We start from the raw sequence: 17,059 nt of genomic DNA, 5'->3' as shown, positions 1-17,059 counted from the left end.
CTATGGGTTGCACTATTTTATTCAAACATAGCTGTATTTCTAGGGCCCCTGAAGCCAAGAAGCCCAGCATCTGGTCTGCTCTACTGCTGTGCATGCTAAATTTGTTTGCTGACAGAAGTCTTTTTGTTCGGTTCTGGTGGGTAAACACTCTGTCCTCTTCACAGCCCTGCTAGTGTTTTACCACCTTGAAACCTATTGTGAAACCACTGCTGCAGGCACTCAGAATACTTTCTGGTATTCTCTGAGCACACCATATTATGCCACAGTCAGTCATGTTCACTTGATCCTTACCTTTGGTGCTGACTCGACCAGCTTACTGTTTCTGCGGTCCCAACCTGCCCCTTCAAGGAAAAGGCCATATATGTAAGCCCCACCAATGTCAGCAGGAGGAGGTCCAACAACATCTTCTTTCATCATCTTGGTCACTTCATTGTGTAAAACAACACTGTCGAGTGCCCACCCTTTTGCTAAATTCATGCGAGTTGTCTCTTGCCTCACAGCAGTTAGGAATCCCTAAAGAGATTGAATATGACATAAGGGGTTTTAATAGACCTTGAATTCACCCACTTCCAATCTTTTGTCCTATCTAATTGACATCAGCAGTATAAAAGCTGAACCCACAGAATCTCATGTACATACAAAACTAAATTCAGTAGTGTAAATCCAATGCTTTCTTATGCTGTCCCAGTACCATGCATTCTTATATACTTGGTGTGCGTGTATTAGTGCTAAGAAGGTTGGTTTACTTAACATATCAGAAGCTGCATGTACAGCTCACCTCACCTCACACGCCTACTTTACAACCAGCCACATGGAAGGAGGTTTACAAGGCCACCAATTAATGTGCTTTGTGAGGTTCCAAATACAGGTAGTTGCTAAGCCACAAATAACACTAGTATTTTATGTGCTATATTACTCACCTTTCCTTACACCAACATTGTAAAAATGCTTTTCAGTCATCGTGAAGAATTTTCAGAACACAACGGAAGCGCAAACTGGAATCATGCAATTGAACAGTGAAATGCCTCTGCCGCTTTGCTCAGTGCAAAGCCTTAATATGCTACCATTGTAGACACCAGCAAGATAAACTGAGAGCACTTCAGCAGCACAAGATGAAACTAACTCTCTGTTCTAAAGAGCTACAATCTCATGACACAGTTACAAGCTATTGTAAGACAACCCAGGCTGAAGATGCTGGTTAGCTCACCTCATATAACTGTCCATGTGCAAACACACAGCAGTGCATGGGAAGTACTTTAGCCCTAAGAGACAGGAGGGTAGACTGCTTTGCACGTCCAGTGGACATGCTGTAGGTGTACACCTTATTCTACCTTACGGAAATCCATTTGCATTGCTAGTAGGTGAATGACTAAAACACAAAAATTGGAGATGCAAGAGCAAGAGGGAATTACTGAGAAGGATAACTACAAAGGAAGAAGTTTCAGGACAGAACCCAGAGCAGAGAAAGAAGCTATTTGGAGACAGAGATGGCAGAATACAGAGCCACATGGTGAATGCACCAAGGTATTAGAGAGCCAACAGCACAGCTAGGAAGAAATCAGGAGCAATGAGGGAATTGGACAAGCTTTTTATTTTTCCTCAGTATTCACATTGCAGGATTCTCTGTTGAGCCAAGTGTTGTTGGGCCAAATGAACGGAAAGAAGTCAGATGTGGAAATGTTAGTATGTTGGTCTGCTGAAGGCAGAGGCCAACCCCTGGCTGCTGGGACTGGAGTGCTTGTTGCGTGTGCTAAGCACTTTGTAGCTATGCAATACCCTTTAAGTTATGAGAACATGAGATGACATTCATGAACTCAGATTGGTTAACTGGTAATGGTTGCCTCCCATTAATACCATTCCAAAGACCCCAGGACAAGTCTTTTAAAGAGGTTTTGTTATAGCACAGGTAATTACGATTGCATTTGAAGTAGTTGAGAACTCCAGCATATAGCTAAAGAAGACAGGATTAAAGGCCAAGTTCTTCTATCAGAAGTGCCATTAAATGGAAGCAGAATCCTTGTAGTTAAATTGTGGAATTTTAATCTGTAGAAACTTGCTAGAACCAACAATTTAAAATACGCTAAGTGTTGACTTCTGGGAGGCCCCAGAAGGCTACTGGATCGCAGATAAACTGAAATATTAAAGAAAGAAGAGCCTGAAAACAACAGGACAGAAAAATGACTCTATTAAGGGAATCAGTTCAAAGGCACCGCGGAAACACTGGAATAAAAGTCAGCTCAGAGCTGTGAGTTGTCTTCAGGGATAAGATTTAGATTGTAGACTGTTCTTGCTGAGATGGCAGGACCGTCTGCAGTGGGACTTGTAACACTTATTTGCTCATTTGAATGAATCCTAGACAGTGTTTAAAGACTACAGCTGTGAGCTGGAGACCCAGCTGGGTATCCCAGAGCAGGTGAACAGCTCAATAAACAGGAAGAAAGAATCAGTGGCTTGAGGTGCCACTGTACAGCTGAGGGCTTGGCTCCCCACAAAACCCTCTGTCAGGAATGTAAAAGACCTTGCCATGACATTTGTTTTGATTTCTGGAAATCTTTGCCCTGCTTTTTTTTTTTTTTTTTTTTTTTAGTTTGTTTGTTTGGGAAGGGGGTATTTGGGGGGACTGGGGGGTGGGGAAGGGTATGTTTGAGGTTTCACATACATGGAAAATTACTTCTTCTTTCTTTATCTGCTTTTTCCTGAACTTCTCCCTGGCCTATTTACTGAAGGCTGCTAAAGCTTTGTCCCTTTTTTGCCTTCTAACAACCCATGCAAACTAACTCTGAGCCTTCCAGTGAGCAAGAAGCAGGCATCCATGGAAGCTATGACAAGAAATATGGAAATCAGTTAAGTCTATTGCTTTCACAGTCATACGCTCTCCTTTACATTGTTTAGGAGGTTCCTTGTTTGTCACTTATTTTGTAATTTCTACAGCGAGGAAATTATGACAGTTTTACTAGAATTAAGTGGGCACTGAGGAATGGAGGCATTGTATTTCATATTCTTATCAGTATTCACATTGCTTTGGCATCTAAGGGTCTTAGAAAAAGGCTGAGGATTCATTATGCTAAGTACTGTACAACCAGAACAGTTCTGCCTCACAGGGCTTAAAATTCATATCTATGACAAGTGACAGCAACTGGATACAGAGATGCAAACGAGGAGACAATAAAACAGTATCAGCCACAATATGGAAACTGGGAGGTAGAAATGAGATATGTCAATTTTTTTGAGGAAAAAATCCAGCAACATCAGATCAACTTCCAGGAGGGAAGAAAATTAATGGCACTTCTTGTTTTGTTCTTTCCAGTTATCTTGGCCCAATGCAGACACCCAGAGGCAATCAGGTTTCTTTTACACAGAAGCCTGAGCCTGCCCTCATTTGTATCACTATAAATAAAGATTAACTTCCGTGAAATTACTGAATTTATCCTAGTGTATAAACAGTCCAAGAGAAGGCAGAGTCAGGTCCTATATTACTTTTTATTGCCAGAATGCCTCATTCTCCCAGTGCTATAAATCTACTTTATGGTCTTGTGTTGTCCATGACATTTATCCATTGACTATAAAGAAGTGAGATCTATGCAAGTAGGCAAATTAGAAATTACTTAGGAGCTGCATTTCATCTCACAAATGAAAGGATTTTTCTGACAGTTTCTCAGGTATTACAAACAAGCCATTAGAAATGCAGTACTAATACTTCATCACATCAACTTGCTTGAGAAGATGAAAATCAATTTTCTTAACATATGAAGTACTGATTTTAAACACAGCAATATGACTATTAACAAAATAATAGTTAATTAAATAGAAAAGAAGTCCTGGCTCAATTGAATTTCTTGTAGAATGAGCCACTCCCACAGCCCAGGTTACAGAAAGTGGAGACTAACAATAACCATCTGGTTCCTAGGCTTGTGATCGTCAGCACAAATAAATCAGGTAAGCACATCTCATTCTGGGATTTTTTTTTCTCTGCACAATATGTATTTCTTTAGACTTTAGAACTACAGTTATGAAATCACAGCTTGGGGGATATTTGATTATTTGGCAGCTTTTTTTGAGAAATCCAGATGTATGGATCAAAAAAAATCGAGGATGCCAAATTTGGGCTGGCAAAATTTCAGAACTGACACAACCTCAAAGCACAAAAAAAGCCCGCTAAAGTGGTCAGTACAAAATCTGTATCAGGTCTTGCTCATCTGTAGTGAAAAAGCAAACACCAACAAAATCAAAAGCCTGTTAGGGTTACACCCAGCCTGATCAGAGGGAACTGGGGTTGTTTAGCCTAGAGAAGAGGAGGCTCAGGGGGGACCTTACTGCTCCCTACAACAGCCTGAAAGGAGGTTCTAGGCAGGTGGGTGTAGGTCTCTTCTCCCAGATAACAACCTACAGGACAAGAGGAAATGGCCTCAACCTGCACCAGGGGAGGTTTAGATTGGATATTAGGAAAAATTTCTTCATGAAAGGGTGGTCAGGCATTGGAAGAGGCTGCCCAGGGAGGTGGTGGAATCACCATCCCTGGAAGTGTTTAGAAAGCATGTAGATGCAGTGCTTAGCAACATGGTGTAGTGGTGGACTTGGCACTCCTAGTTAACGGTTGGCCTTGATGATCTTAAAGGTCTTTCCCAACCTAAATGACTCCATGACTCCATGATTCTATCATTATAAAAGTTACTTAGGAATATTTTAGAGTGCCACTATCAATGTGTTGCTAACAAACCAAGTATGGAAGCATGATCTTTTTTATTAAAACTCCCACTCCTCTCCCTCATACTTTTGCTTGAGAATCTTTTGCTCAGGGATTCCGTGAGCATACTTCCATGCTATGAAGTGGTATCATCAGACAGCTGACAGGCAGGATAGATGATAGATGGATATTTCCCAGCAGTAGTCCTAGAGAATACTTGCCACTGTTGTTTTCTCTATTCTAGGCAGCTGTTTCAGCTAGCTTTTGCATTGCTAACAAGTACTGAGATTAAAATAGATCTTTAAAATAGCTTTTTGCTAAGGCTTCACAGAAACCTGTTGGCTGGATACTCTTACAATGACTCACTTCCACAACTCGCACTTCCCACAATCATCTGTGAATCATAAAAAATTTAATGAATGTGCAGAGAAACTATACATCACCTAGGTATGTATACTTTACTTCTTTTAACTCTGTTCTCAGCTGTTCCCTTTCTTGCGTTTCACTTTGTGCCAGCTTTTTATTTTAGATGGTGCAGGCAAGAGGTTGTATTTTTTATATGTCTCTGCAGACCAAGTCTGGCACAATTCTGAGGCTGTATAAATAACAAACCTTCTATTTCAAGGAACTGATTTACAAGGACTGAGAGCCAAGTCCAAATCTCTTCTTCCTGTGTCAAAGTTCTGAAACTTAACTTGTTTTGTACTCAGAGGGATTTTCATACAGTGAATGAAAAACAGATTACTGTAACAGAGGGGGAGAAAAGGAAGATAACACTGAAAGATAAAAAGATGTACTTATCCATTTCCCACACTACAATTAAAGCAACCATAGATACACTTCGTTATTTCAGTAACTTTATTTTGATCTAGCAAAAATTTCTTCAATAGATGTTGACATTAATTTATCCTACATCTATACTAAAAATTAAATTTAGACTATACTTTGTATAGTCAAAATTGAGTCTTGAAGTTCTCTCAAGGTCTAATTTAACTGTTACATAGGAGTTAGAAAGATCAGTCTAGCAACCTTACCTGTGGATTAAAGAATCCTGTCATCCAGAACTGGTTTGGGCGGCCATCCTGCAGCCAACTGCTGAACTGCTGGTTTCTTTCAAGAAGCTCAGTAAACCAAAATCCTAAAGTAGTCGACTCCCAGGAAATCCTAAGCCATAGTTTTGGAATTCTAGCATCATACATATTATCTAAAGCATCTTGCAATTCTTCTGACATAATTATAGTTCCTGGAAGATAAGTAAAACATTCGGAATGAACTTTCCCTTAGCTTGCAAAGGCAATTAAAACTTCCAAATGACATTCTGAGTCTAATAAACCCTCTTTTGTTGTGCCTTAATTGCACACCTGTTGCACTAAAATCTTATCAGTTTGCAGTTAATTTGTTCAAACTTGTAAGACTTGATTTAAAGATAAAGGTGACAAGATAAATTATATTTCTTCTCTTATTTTGGTCAGAAATAAAGATTTCTTTAAAAGCAACTCCTTCTCCCCCCTCCCCTTATTTATATTCATTATATTCACACTTTGTTTAGAATGGGATTAATAATTTAAAACTTTTTTCTATATTTTAATGGTTTCTATACACATGATCAATGATAGCGACACACTGTGTAACTCATTTATATCCTAAGTGTGTACTGGAAGTGATTATATTCATGAAATTCACTGTTATTAATGATAACTTTGTACATTTCCATTATCAAGATTCTCAATGAGAAAGCAGTACATAGAATAAAGCTAGAGGCAATATTTTTTTTCTTTCTTTTGGCAGTGGCAATGCATACTCACATATTCCATGCATAGTATTGTTATCTCCACTAAAATATTGGCATTTACTAAGAGAGTGACTTTTCAGTAACACTCACTATTCCGTGTGCCAGAAGTTTCTACATCTTATCAGTTTGTACGCTCAATAGTACTGAGATCTGGCACATGGCCAAGACTCAGGATGTGTTCTTTATTCCAGCTAAAATATTTTACATTGTTGAAACTGGTCTGGTAGCCCCCACTTGGATTAGATGTTTGTGTAATACCAATGTTCACTGTATCATTGTATACACAACTGCTGTAATTGCCACAAGCATTACATGAAATGCCAGAGTTAGGTGGCTTCCACCACAGAACATGCAAGGGAAAGGGAAGTGGTCTGGGCGACTGCAAACAAGAACTGCAAGGAAGTAAGGAAATGTGGCTTGTAGTAAGTATTTCAAATCTCTTCTTTCCATTGAGGCTGGCAGGTCCCCAGTTCAGGAAGGGAGAACATCCAGAAATGAAACACCAGCTTTTCATTTAGAAGAATACTGTGGCCAATCTAAACAGCTGCATAACAGCATGTGCAAATCTGGTATGTTCTACTCTATATCAACGGCAGACAGGCTTCATTTTCTTCTAGCAGATAATGACCTGCTCTCTATATGGACCTTTTTTTGTGCAACAAATGCTATGAGACAACCATCAACTTTTAGAAAACTGCAAATATTAAAAAATACTGCCTATCCTGCGTTCTCTGTAATGCCTTTGAGTCAGGTTCTGAATCATGTTTTGGGATTGCTAAGAGTCTTTTATAAGACAATTAATAAACTTTCCTTTCAGATATAAATTTTCTCTAACATATAACCAAGAGAACCAACATTTAAGAAAGAAGCCACTCTGTGTCATCTCCCCTTTGCCTAGAAAAATATAATATTACACCATACACTTTAGTCACACTCTGGAGGCACAAAAAGTGCAAAAAAATTATGCAACACATGTTGGTTTCAACTTCAGAGCAACTGTAGTGAGGGCAGAAAACAAGCAAAGAGCACCCTGTTTAAACCCTGGGGGATCACTGTCATCCAAAATAAGAAAGAAAGAAAGAACTCATTCATATCTGATTCTTCCTTGTTCTCGGGCTAATGCAGCCAACTTTCTCCTGCAGCACGAGCTGTAAGAGAGCCACATTTTCTTCTCTATTCTTTGTGAGCAGGCTGGAGCTATTCAAATAGGGAGATACAACCAGTCTCTGCCCTGGAGCATGGTGAAATCTCTTAGAATATCTGCCCATTACAACTCAGAGCAGCTGCTGAGAACACTAAGCCAGAGTGTTCTTGAGCATAAGGTATATTCACAGTTCTGGCCTTGCCCATATAGCTGCATAAATATTCCTAGTGAGTGGGTGTCATCTCTGGCAGTGGGCATACAGTGCTTGAATTTCAGCACTAAATGGCATCTGTGGGTGTTGGGGTGCATTCCTGCAGCTAAAATACCCCAATAAAAATAAAAATATTTTTTTAAAATTGCCAGAAATAAAATTAGTAACACATGAGAAAAATAACGGCATCTTTCTGGAGAGAGGTTATAAAAGTGTTTGAAAAGCTGTATTTGCTAAATTGAATGAGTAGTACAACACCATAGGCTTCTCATATTTGACTTCTGAGAAGCTCAGAGCACCGGTTCCCATACGAAGAGACTGAATGTCCTATGAATGTAACATGACAGACTTGAATGTTCTATGAATCAGACAGGCCAGCTGTTTATAACTGTTATTTTGGGGGTTACTTTGTGACACTCCCTTCCCTGAATTGAATAAAGTCCATCAGAACATGACTGATGAAAGGTCAGCTAAAGGGTATTTCCATGCTCCAAGAATAATATGTACTGTAGTCATATTGTTGGCCCAGTACACGCAGTTTGGAAATCAGGATTCCCCTTTTTCATTGCCCTAAATTTATGCTATCTCACTTCTAAACCACATCTAAATCTATTCAATTGCTGTGTAGTGAATAAGCCAAATAAAGCTACACGATTCTGAGGATAAATAGGTTTTATTGTTAATAAAGGTAAATAGTCTGTTCTTTTAAATTGATCTGGTTTTACAGTCATTCATTCAATAGATATAATGCTTTGAATAGACTACATCAGGACCTTGTATTATTTCATGGAGCTGCCCCTTTTACCATACCTCCCACAAGCTGAATCTGAAACTGTGGAATCTGTGAAATTTGGATCTACAGTTTGAATTTAACATTTAGGAAAACCTGTATCTGGACTAGGAAATTTATGTATCTCATTTAAATGAGAGGAAAAAGTTAGGGACAAAGGAAGGATCTTAAATGCCAGTATGAACCAAAAAAAGCCTCCATCCACTGAGTGATTCTCTTCCCACAGGCACTGATGTGAATTGAGAATAACCAGGATAATTATGGAGAATATAAATGAGATGAGAAGAAACGAGTTTCTCCATCAAGCACAGTTTGCCGATAGCTGACATCATTGTAATAGGATTGGATACTATCCCTCGAGGACAATACTTGCAAGACAATGAGTCTGTTAAGCTAGCCTTAACAGTACACAGAGGAAAAACTCCATGAACGCATCAATTCATTCTTGACTGTCACAATTGCAACTACAGAAGCTGATATTTTCAGCCTTTAATCCCCACTCAAGTTTACCTGCCAAGCAAGCAGGTTTGTTATTGGGCCAGTCACTCCTTCCCTCCACCACGAAGCTGCAACCCCCTCTTCTTTGTTGAACACGTTGAAAAGAAAATCCCAACTTGCTTGTAACTTCGTAAGTTTTCCTCCCTTTCTGCCTTATGGCAACAACTAACTTGCTCGTGCTTTCTCCAAGGAAAGCATTATTTATTATTCCACCCAAAGGTAGAAGGTATACAGAGTGTTAGATAAAAACAGTAAAAGCTAATGTATGTTTCCCCATAGCTAAAACTTAATTTTTTTTTAATTGTTGGGGGTTTTTTTGCAAGTTTTAGTAGCTTTCTGCTAGCTCAGTGACCACCATCACTGTGCTGAAAGAAGTCCTTTGCCTCAGGATTTCTTTGGGTATTTCCCTCTTTCTTCACTTGCAGCACTTGGGCACTTCAGCATTTGCAGATGATTCCCAGGAAGCTCTCAGAAGCTCATTTAACCCCACCATGCTGTTTTAATCCCAAGACCCTCAACAACTTATCACCTCCTTTTGCACCTGCTCTCCAAAATAGGAAAAGTAAATCAGACAGCCAAGCCCTGCAATGCACAACACTGTCTCCATTCTTCACCTGTAGGCCATGGTATTCTCTCCAGCTGCACCTAACCTTTGACCCTGTTCTGTTTTCTGTGTATTTCTCACCACTTTCCTGGTGCAGAATCCTCTGATTTAATTCTTCAAGTCAGGAGAGATGAAGGGAACTCAGAAACTTGAGTAGCATACGATTTTTCACATAGAAGAGCACATAAATCCTAGATTCTCTGCAACAGCTAATTCCTTCAGTCAGTAAGAAGGCAATTTGAAAATAAAAAACCCTGCAAATTGTTTTGAATATTTACCAGCTCCAGTACAAAATGCACTTGACTGCACCCACAAAAGGACTGAAAATAAAAAAAATTAAAGCAATAATTTGAAGATGAAAATCCATGCACACCTCCCAAAAAGTAGTAAAAATCACTACCCTGAGCCAGAGTAATAGAACAGGCAGATAAACCATTTTCTGCAGTTTGCTCTAAATGTGTGTTTCTAAACAGTTGTCCTGGCCAGCATCATGGAAAGCATACATAACACTTATTAAAAGGTCCAGAAATAACATTCCACACTTTGCAAAAGACAACAGGAGGCATTCTGGCATTCTTAGCAGGATGAGAAGTAAATAATGGATGAGAGCTGCTGAGCCAAAAGTAACTACGCCACCAGATGTTCTAGAATCATCCCCTCCATTCCTCAAATGAACTGCCATTGTTACATTCCATTAATGTCCTCGCTGAGTGCTCTTAATAATCTTCAAATAAAATCTTCATCCAAAAGTGGAATACACAGATGATCCCTACAAGCCTTACATACACACACTGTAAGAATTAGAAAGGTAAAAACCCAAGATCATTTAGCCCCAAAACCTATTACTATCATCAGCAGGCCAAACTAAAATTGTGTTAGTGTTAACAGTCTTAAAGTATTACGAGTCAAAACAAAACTTATCCATCTAGTGGGAATCAGTCCATACTCCTTCACTTCATGTGAAATTACCTTTCCTGTGCACTCTGGCAAGATTATTTTCCTGGGTTTCTGTTTTTCACCACATAGATTGGAATAAATTATCGGCTATGTCTTTTGTGTCTTTTGGAGTTCATTTATATTCCTCTTGTAAGTTGCTACATAAAACAAACAGAAATTTCTTGCAGCAACATGATGCAAAGACTACCATCAAGATCATGGTATTCTGAGTTGGGAAAAAATAGTGAATCTTTACCTTATTCTTTCAGGGGTTTCAGATCATCATTTCAGATGACCTAGGAATTCTAAGTGATTTCTATTATGTATGTAGAAGTATATGCTACCTCATTTCTACATGAAGTTCTGGGTGTTTCAACATGTTCTTATAACAATAAGTAAACACCTAAAGCCAACACACTGGTTAGTAATGCAATGTAAGGGTGGTAAGGAGCTAAAAGTTGGTAGTGAAATAGTTTTTAATAGGGTAGCAAATCAATGACTGAGATGTACAGAAATGAGTGAAATGCACCAGTATTCCTCAAGGCTTTGTATTAACAGTTATTCAGATTAATCTGATTTATAAAGTTCAAAAAATATCAGAAACGCATACAAAAATGCATTATTTTTTACCATCCAACACCTTCTGTTTCAATAGTCCCACATGTATTTTCTCACACTTCTCAACCTGGCATTAACATATACCTGAAACATGCTAATGTATTGATATTAATGAGTTTTCACACATATAACCTATGCATTGTTTAAAATAGCAAAGTCCTGTTTCCCCTTAGTAATATCCCTGTTCCTGATCCTATTATTCCAAAAGCTCTGATTGCCCTCTTTTTCAGTGTAGAATAAGAGTAGTATGTGATTATTATTTTTTTCAAGTCCTGGCATGTAGGTTATGTATAGTGTGCATTACATACATGAAAATAGGCTAAATTTGTAACATGGGGGGGTGCCATATTGTAGTTGCAGTGGAAAGTTTGCTTAAGCCTGGTAGAGCTTCTCCATGACAAATGCCATGATGACTTCTAAAGTAGATATTTGTACTGATTTCATTTCTTTTGCCTTCTGTGTTGGTCTTTCAGCTTATGGCTCCTGTAGGTACTTGTCTTGCAAGTATTAAGAAAAATGTAAGGAACAAAAACTCGGCCTGTAGAAACAAATCTTTATATATTACAAGTCACATAAAAGCTTTTAGAGGGATTGCTGTATTCTAAGGAAATATGTTAACAGGAAAAGGACTTCTCTCTCCTAACTCTTTAAGTACTTCACAAATATCAGCAGGAGTTCTGTGATCATGTGGCACTTATATAACATGAAAGGATAAAAAATCCAAGGTTTCTTGTATGGCCTTCACTTGTTCATGAAGTAGGTAGTTCCAAAGGGTTAGTTTGAAAACGCAAAGCTATAAGGTACCAGAAACAAATGCCAAGTGGATGCAGTTTTATGATCAAAGTAGAATCTAGATATACTCATAAATAAATGAGTTAAGCATTTGTTTCTTTCACAACAAGCCCTTAAACAGAATGTTTAGTAGGTTAAAAATTGGGAAACAAAACCAAATTAAAAGCTGTGCTTATTTCCATTGCCAAGGATTCAATATCCACTTTCAGTGCTACTACAAGCATGCTCCATTGCTGAGATTCACGGAAGCCACTCAAGGGGGACTCGGGATAACTCCCACAGAATCTCCTCACTTTCTTCACTCACAGAAGACACATCAGGGTGCCATCAAAACACTTACCAGTCCTGCCTCAGTACCTGGAGGAATAAAGAGACACACACACACACACAATCTCACAGATAGGCCACATTCTGTTCCCCTTCTACTCAAACTCTAAGAGACTAGGAATAACTGAATGGGTCATTAAATTTTACTGCATTTAAAGACAGTATTCATTAGTGGGAGAGGGGGTTTGAAGTGCACACTCTCCAACAAACAGCTAGAGTATTAGTATTCTGTGCCAGGCTCCTCTGTGCTTCCACAGGAGGAAGATAAGGCATGTACATAGCAACTCTATAGATCATTTACTGCCCTACAAAGAATATGGTCACCTTCTGCCAGGGGCTCAAGATATGATGTTGATAACCCATTAGGATCTGGAGTTTTGGTTCAAGCCCCATGGCTTACTGCTTCTTGTCTCTAAAAACACTTCTCTATTTGGAACATAGCCACTTGAGAGGACAATCATCATTGCTGTTTTCTGATTTATGTGAAGCTCCGTATTATACCAACTGTGAAATAAATTCTGGGCAATCAATAAGTAATTAAAACAGAACTAATGGTTGGGACATAACTGAGAGTACAAAGTGCAGCTACAATCTAATTATTACAATTCGATCCAAAAAAAGTATCCCTCCAGGCAGCAAAATTTATTGGCGGAGATGCAGGCTTGTGGGGCATGGCTGCCAACAAACATGTTGGACACATGCTGAGCATCCTCATCCCTCCCAAAAGGGGAACACCGCTTAATCTGCCCTCGGGATAGAGGGACAGAACACTCTCCTAATTTGCTCAACATCTCTCACGTTCAGCTGCACATCAGCTCTCACTGAGGAGGGCTTTATATTATCTCAAGTGGAACTCAGAGAGCAACAGCAAAATTACAAGGTCCATCTATTCACATCCAACCTGAAGAATCAAATATTCAGACCTCCTTTTGCTAAGCTACACGACACAACACAAAGATGTGCTATATTCTTAAGCACAACATTTGTTTGAAAATTTAGATCTGCTGTAAGCAGCTGCTCAGGCCTTAACAGGTTCATGAAGCCAGAGCCAGAAGCATGACCAGGGCAGATATCAAAATATACATGACCTGTTTGAGCAGGCAGAATGGTTTACCTCATTGTAAAGAAAAAGGAGTACCTCAGGTGACCTGAGACGAGTTTCAGGGGAGAATCTAGTATCAGAGAGTTTGGGGGTTTCCCCTTTGCTGGGCAAAAAAAAAGTTCCTAAATGTTCTTTCCATCCCTAATTAACAGTCTATGACATGCACTTGATGTACCATGAATCTTCCAGAAGTCATTAATCCTTATTGTTAACTATACATCCAATTCTGTTTTCAGAGCAATTTTTCACTATATTTAACTTGCCTGCCCCTAAGAAAATTATAATGTTTTAGAGGACTGCACAAAAGTTACAGGATTAATGTGATTAAACACCTGGTAGAGGACTGTGCCCACTGTGGAACTGAATGCTAAGTGCAAATAAATTATGTTACTCATCCACTCCTCTGCAGAATATTGTGCATTTTCAGACTTTAAATATATATTTCACAATCAAGGAAAGATTAACACATTCTTGAACGGAAAGCATTATTTTAATTTACTTCAAAAGGGACTCTATGCACTTATAAAAAGGAACTTTCAGCTCAGAATTGAAACAGAGGACAACTGTTCCTTCCAGCTTCATCTTTGCATAGTTTATTACAGGATTTGGAAGCTAATTAGCCTTGGGCACATACATGAACCTCTTTCCTACATTCAGGTTATAGGCAGGATATTTCCAAAGCTGCATTGTTGCCTCAGTGTATCATACAAATGATAGGGAAAAGTCTGTTTTGATTCTTATGTAACAAAAATACAAATTAAAAAAAATCTCCCTTCATGACTTATTGTCGAGACTGGAAAATGCCAGTATGACAGATTACAGTACTGCCATCACCCATATCAGAAGGAACTACTTTTGAGGCACTCTGACCTCCCTGTGAGGACAGTTTGCTGCCTCAGATATTTTCTGCCTCTCTGCTGGGGAACAGCAGACTTGAGTGAGATCTTAACCAGTGGAACAGAACTATTCCTGCTTCATTTTCATTTACTGTTAATTCAAGAAGCTTGGCTAAGCAACAGTATACTTTCTTTCCTGGATATTTCAGCTCTTGCATGATGAGCAAAATGGTAAGTGAAAACCAAAAGCCGACAGTAACATCATCATTCCTTCTTTTTCGTCACTCCTTTTCTGATCAAATTTTCCATCTGCTTCTAGTCACCTGTGCTCTTGATTTATTTTAACTGCATTCTTCATTGCTCATTTTCAGCCAAATACTCCTGTCTCTGAGAGATACAGAGTGCTATTGCCTACCTCCTGTGATGGATGAAAGAAGAACCCTATCACTCTCTTCTGACTGGCACTGAAACTCACTTCAGCTTCCGTTTAGAGTCATCCTATTTGGTACAACCAGTTTCACGAACATTGCAAATCTCACCTTAAATTAGAGTCTTTACCACCTGGCCTCCCGAGTGCCCTGTCTCTCAATTACTTAGCAGCAACATTTCTACTTTGTTCTATATAATTATGTCTCAGCTTAATTTCATAATGACTGTGGCACACGACCTGTAGACCTAATTGCACAATTCAGCTCCTCTGAGCTCTGTCGAGATCCTAGAGAGAATCACGGAAGTGTAGTAGTGCTGTGGGATGTGAACTGCAATACTGGAGCACAGAGCACACGCATACAGAATAAATTAAGGTGGAGTGTCCTTAGATATGCAGTCAGGAGCTTTAAGGGCTAGAATTACTGGCCATATGATAGAAAAACTGGGGGAGGGAGAGAACAAAAGAGAAAGAAGTAGAAAGGGAGGAAATGAAGGGAAATATTTATTTAGTCATAGTATAAGCAACTGTTAGTAATAAATATTGCATCTTAATTAGTATGATTTTTAATATTGTAACTTACCATCGATAGCCAATTTGAGATCAGTCAGTGTAGTTCGAACTCTTGATATAACATGTTGCATGCGGTCAATTTCTTGACGGAGAAATATGTTTATGGGTTGAATAGCTCCCATCTTTTGAAGCTGGGCTTTCACCTAAACAAGAATAGTGCAACGATTATAAAATTTAATCTCCTGTTTCCTATGCAATAATTTTTGAAAGCAAAAGGATGGTTTTTCAATTGTATCGCATAATTCCTGAGAAAATAAACTTTTATGTAACAGATGACCATTCAAGTCCTGTGCCAAATGTAAGATTTAGCACACTGTGACTCATTAGCTTACCAAAAGGAGTTTCTCCACCATTCTGAGGGAAAGTTCCTTCTTTTTGAAGGGACACAGCAGTTCCTTCTGCCCTTGTTAGACTGCAGGGTCTTAGATCTTAAAAAAAGCCCAACCATATGCTATTCAAAAGCATGTTTGATGGTAACTTCTTCATATTTCCGAATTGTGCTAGGTGAACTTTCTCACCTCTTGCCCTGCCGAGTTGAAATAATGCTACAAATGGAGTTTGACATAACAAGCACAATATATAAAAGCTGCTACTTCCAACAGCATGTGACCCACTTATAAGACAAGGTGCTCACGGATGCATTACTAGAGAGGCAAGATTGACAAGAAATAATACAGATGCCACAGAATTTTGTTACACCATTATGTGCACCATTTTGTAGGTAGAAGCTTTTGGCCTTCTTAATATTTAAGGCTAACAGTTTGACTCATACTCAATAGAGAACATTTTCAAAATGGAATTAGTTGTTCTATGTTACTTAAGGATGTCACAGCAAGAGTAGCAAAAGCATTCCCTGTCTCACTTTAGCGTATGATGCATATACAATGTGCTTCAGACATACACTGTGTATTCCATGTATCTCAAAGATCATTGTATACAACAGCACATGAGAGAGGATTCAGTGGTACCTACAGAAATCATGGCGCCTATACCTCATATAGTACCAGAATTCTTGATTTTAAGACTTTCACATGTTTTTCCCTGCTATGACTTGGCTTTCAGAAAGCAAATTCTTCTCTCTGTACTCGTCACCACTCAGCCAGCCACGTGCATCATCTTTCCCACTGAAGCAGCCCTAATCCTGATCTTTGCCATAGTCAGTCCCTCTGCAGGTGAAATTCTGCAAGGGGACTCTGGAACCCAAAAGAGATCTCAAACTGTAAAATAAGATCCTAAATCCAGATACCTATATGGCAATTGATTTATCATAAAAGAGCTGACCCATAGGATCAGGTTGCTAAAATAAGTTAAGAGCTTATTTTGAGCTTAATAACAAAAGATGAAGTCTATTCTTTCAAAGAGCAGAATATCACTGGAATTCTACTGAAGCCAAGTAGAAGCCACGTGACTTGGTACAATACATGCTACTTCATCAAGTGCAGAAATCCACTGAGTTTTGCTTTGTGTTTTTCTGGATATACTCACATATGTCATTGTATACTATATTATAGTATACATTATTATGCATACTGTACGTTATATACACATAGTAAACATTATTTATGATCTTATTATTACACTGAATACTAAGTTTCTGCAAGATGAATATAATATAGCAGTTGAGTAGTTATAATTGCTAGTATAAATGAGTAAATGCTTTGACAATTTCTAATTCTCAGGTTTCAACTCCAAGCCCAGTAAAATACTCTTTTTTTAACATTATAT

At 38.7% G+C, this 17,059-nt stretch overlaps 1 protein-coding gene across 1 annotated transcript in view; it reads right to left on the bottom strand.

Annotated features, from left to right (window-relative positions):
* Positions 1 to 17,059, bottom strand: part of LOC101923785 (dynein axonemal heavy chain 5-like) — a 176,294-nt gene that overhangs the window by 1,972 nt on the left and 157,263 nt on the right. Inside the window, exons 70-72 of the mRNA XM_055800529.1 lie at positions 15,345 to 15,477; positions 5,719 to 5,927; positions 292 to 513 (exon numbers count right to left, since the gene is read on the bottom strand). Of these exons, the coding sequence (XP_055656504.1) occupies positions 292 to 513; positions 5,719 to 5,927; positions 15,345 to 15,477 (564 nt within the window). The remainder of the gene's footprint in view (positions 1 to 291; positions 514 to 5,718; positions 5,928 to 15,344; positions 15,478 to 17,059) is intronic.

Source organism: Falco peregrinus, chromosome 3, assembly GCF_023634155.1.
Source record: "Falco peregrinus isolate bFalPer1 chromosome 3, bFalPer1.pri, whole genome shotgun sequence".
NCBI lineage: Eukaryota > Metazoa > Chordata > Aves > Falconiformes > Falconidae > Falco > Falco peregrinus.
This window is presented reverse-complemented; position numbering and strand designations above follow the sequence as displayed.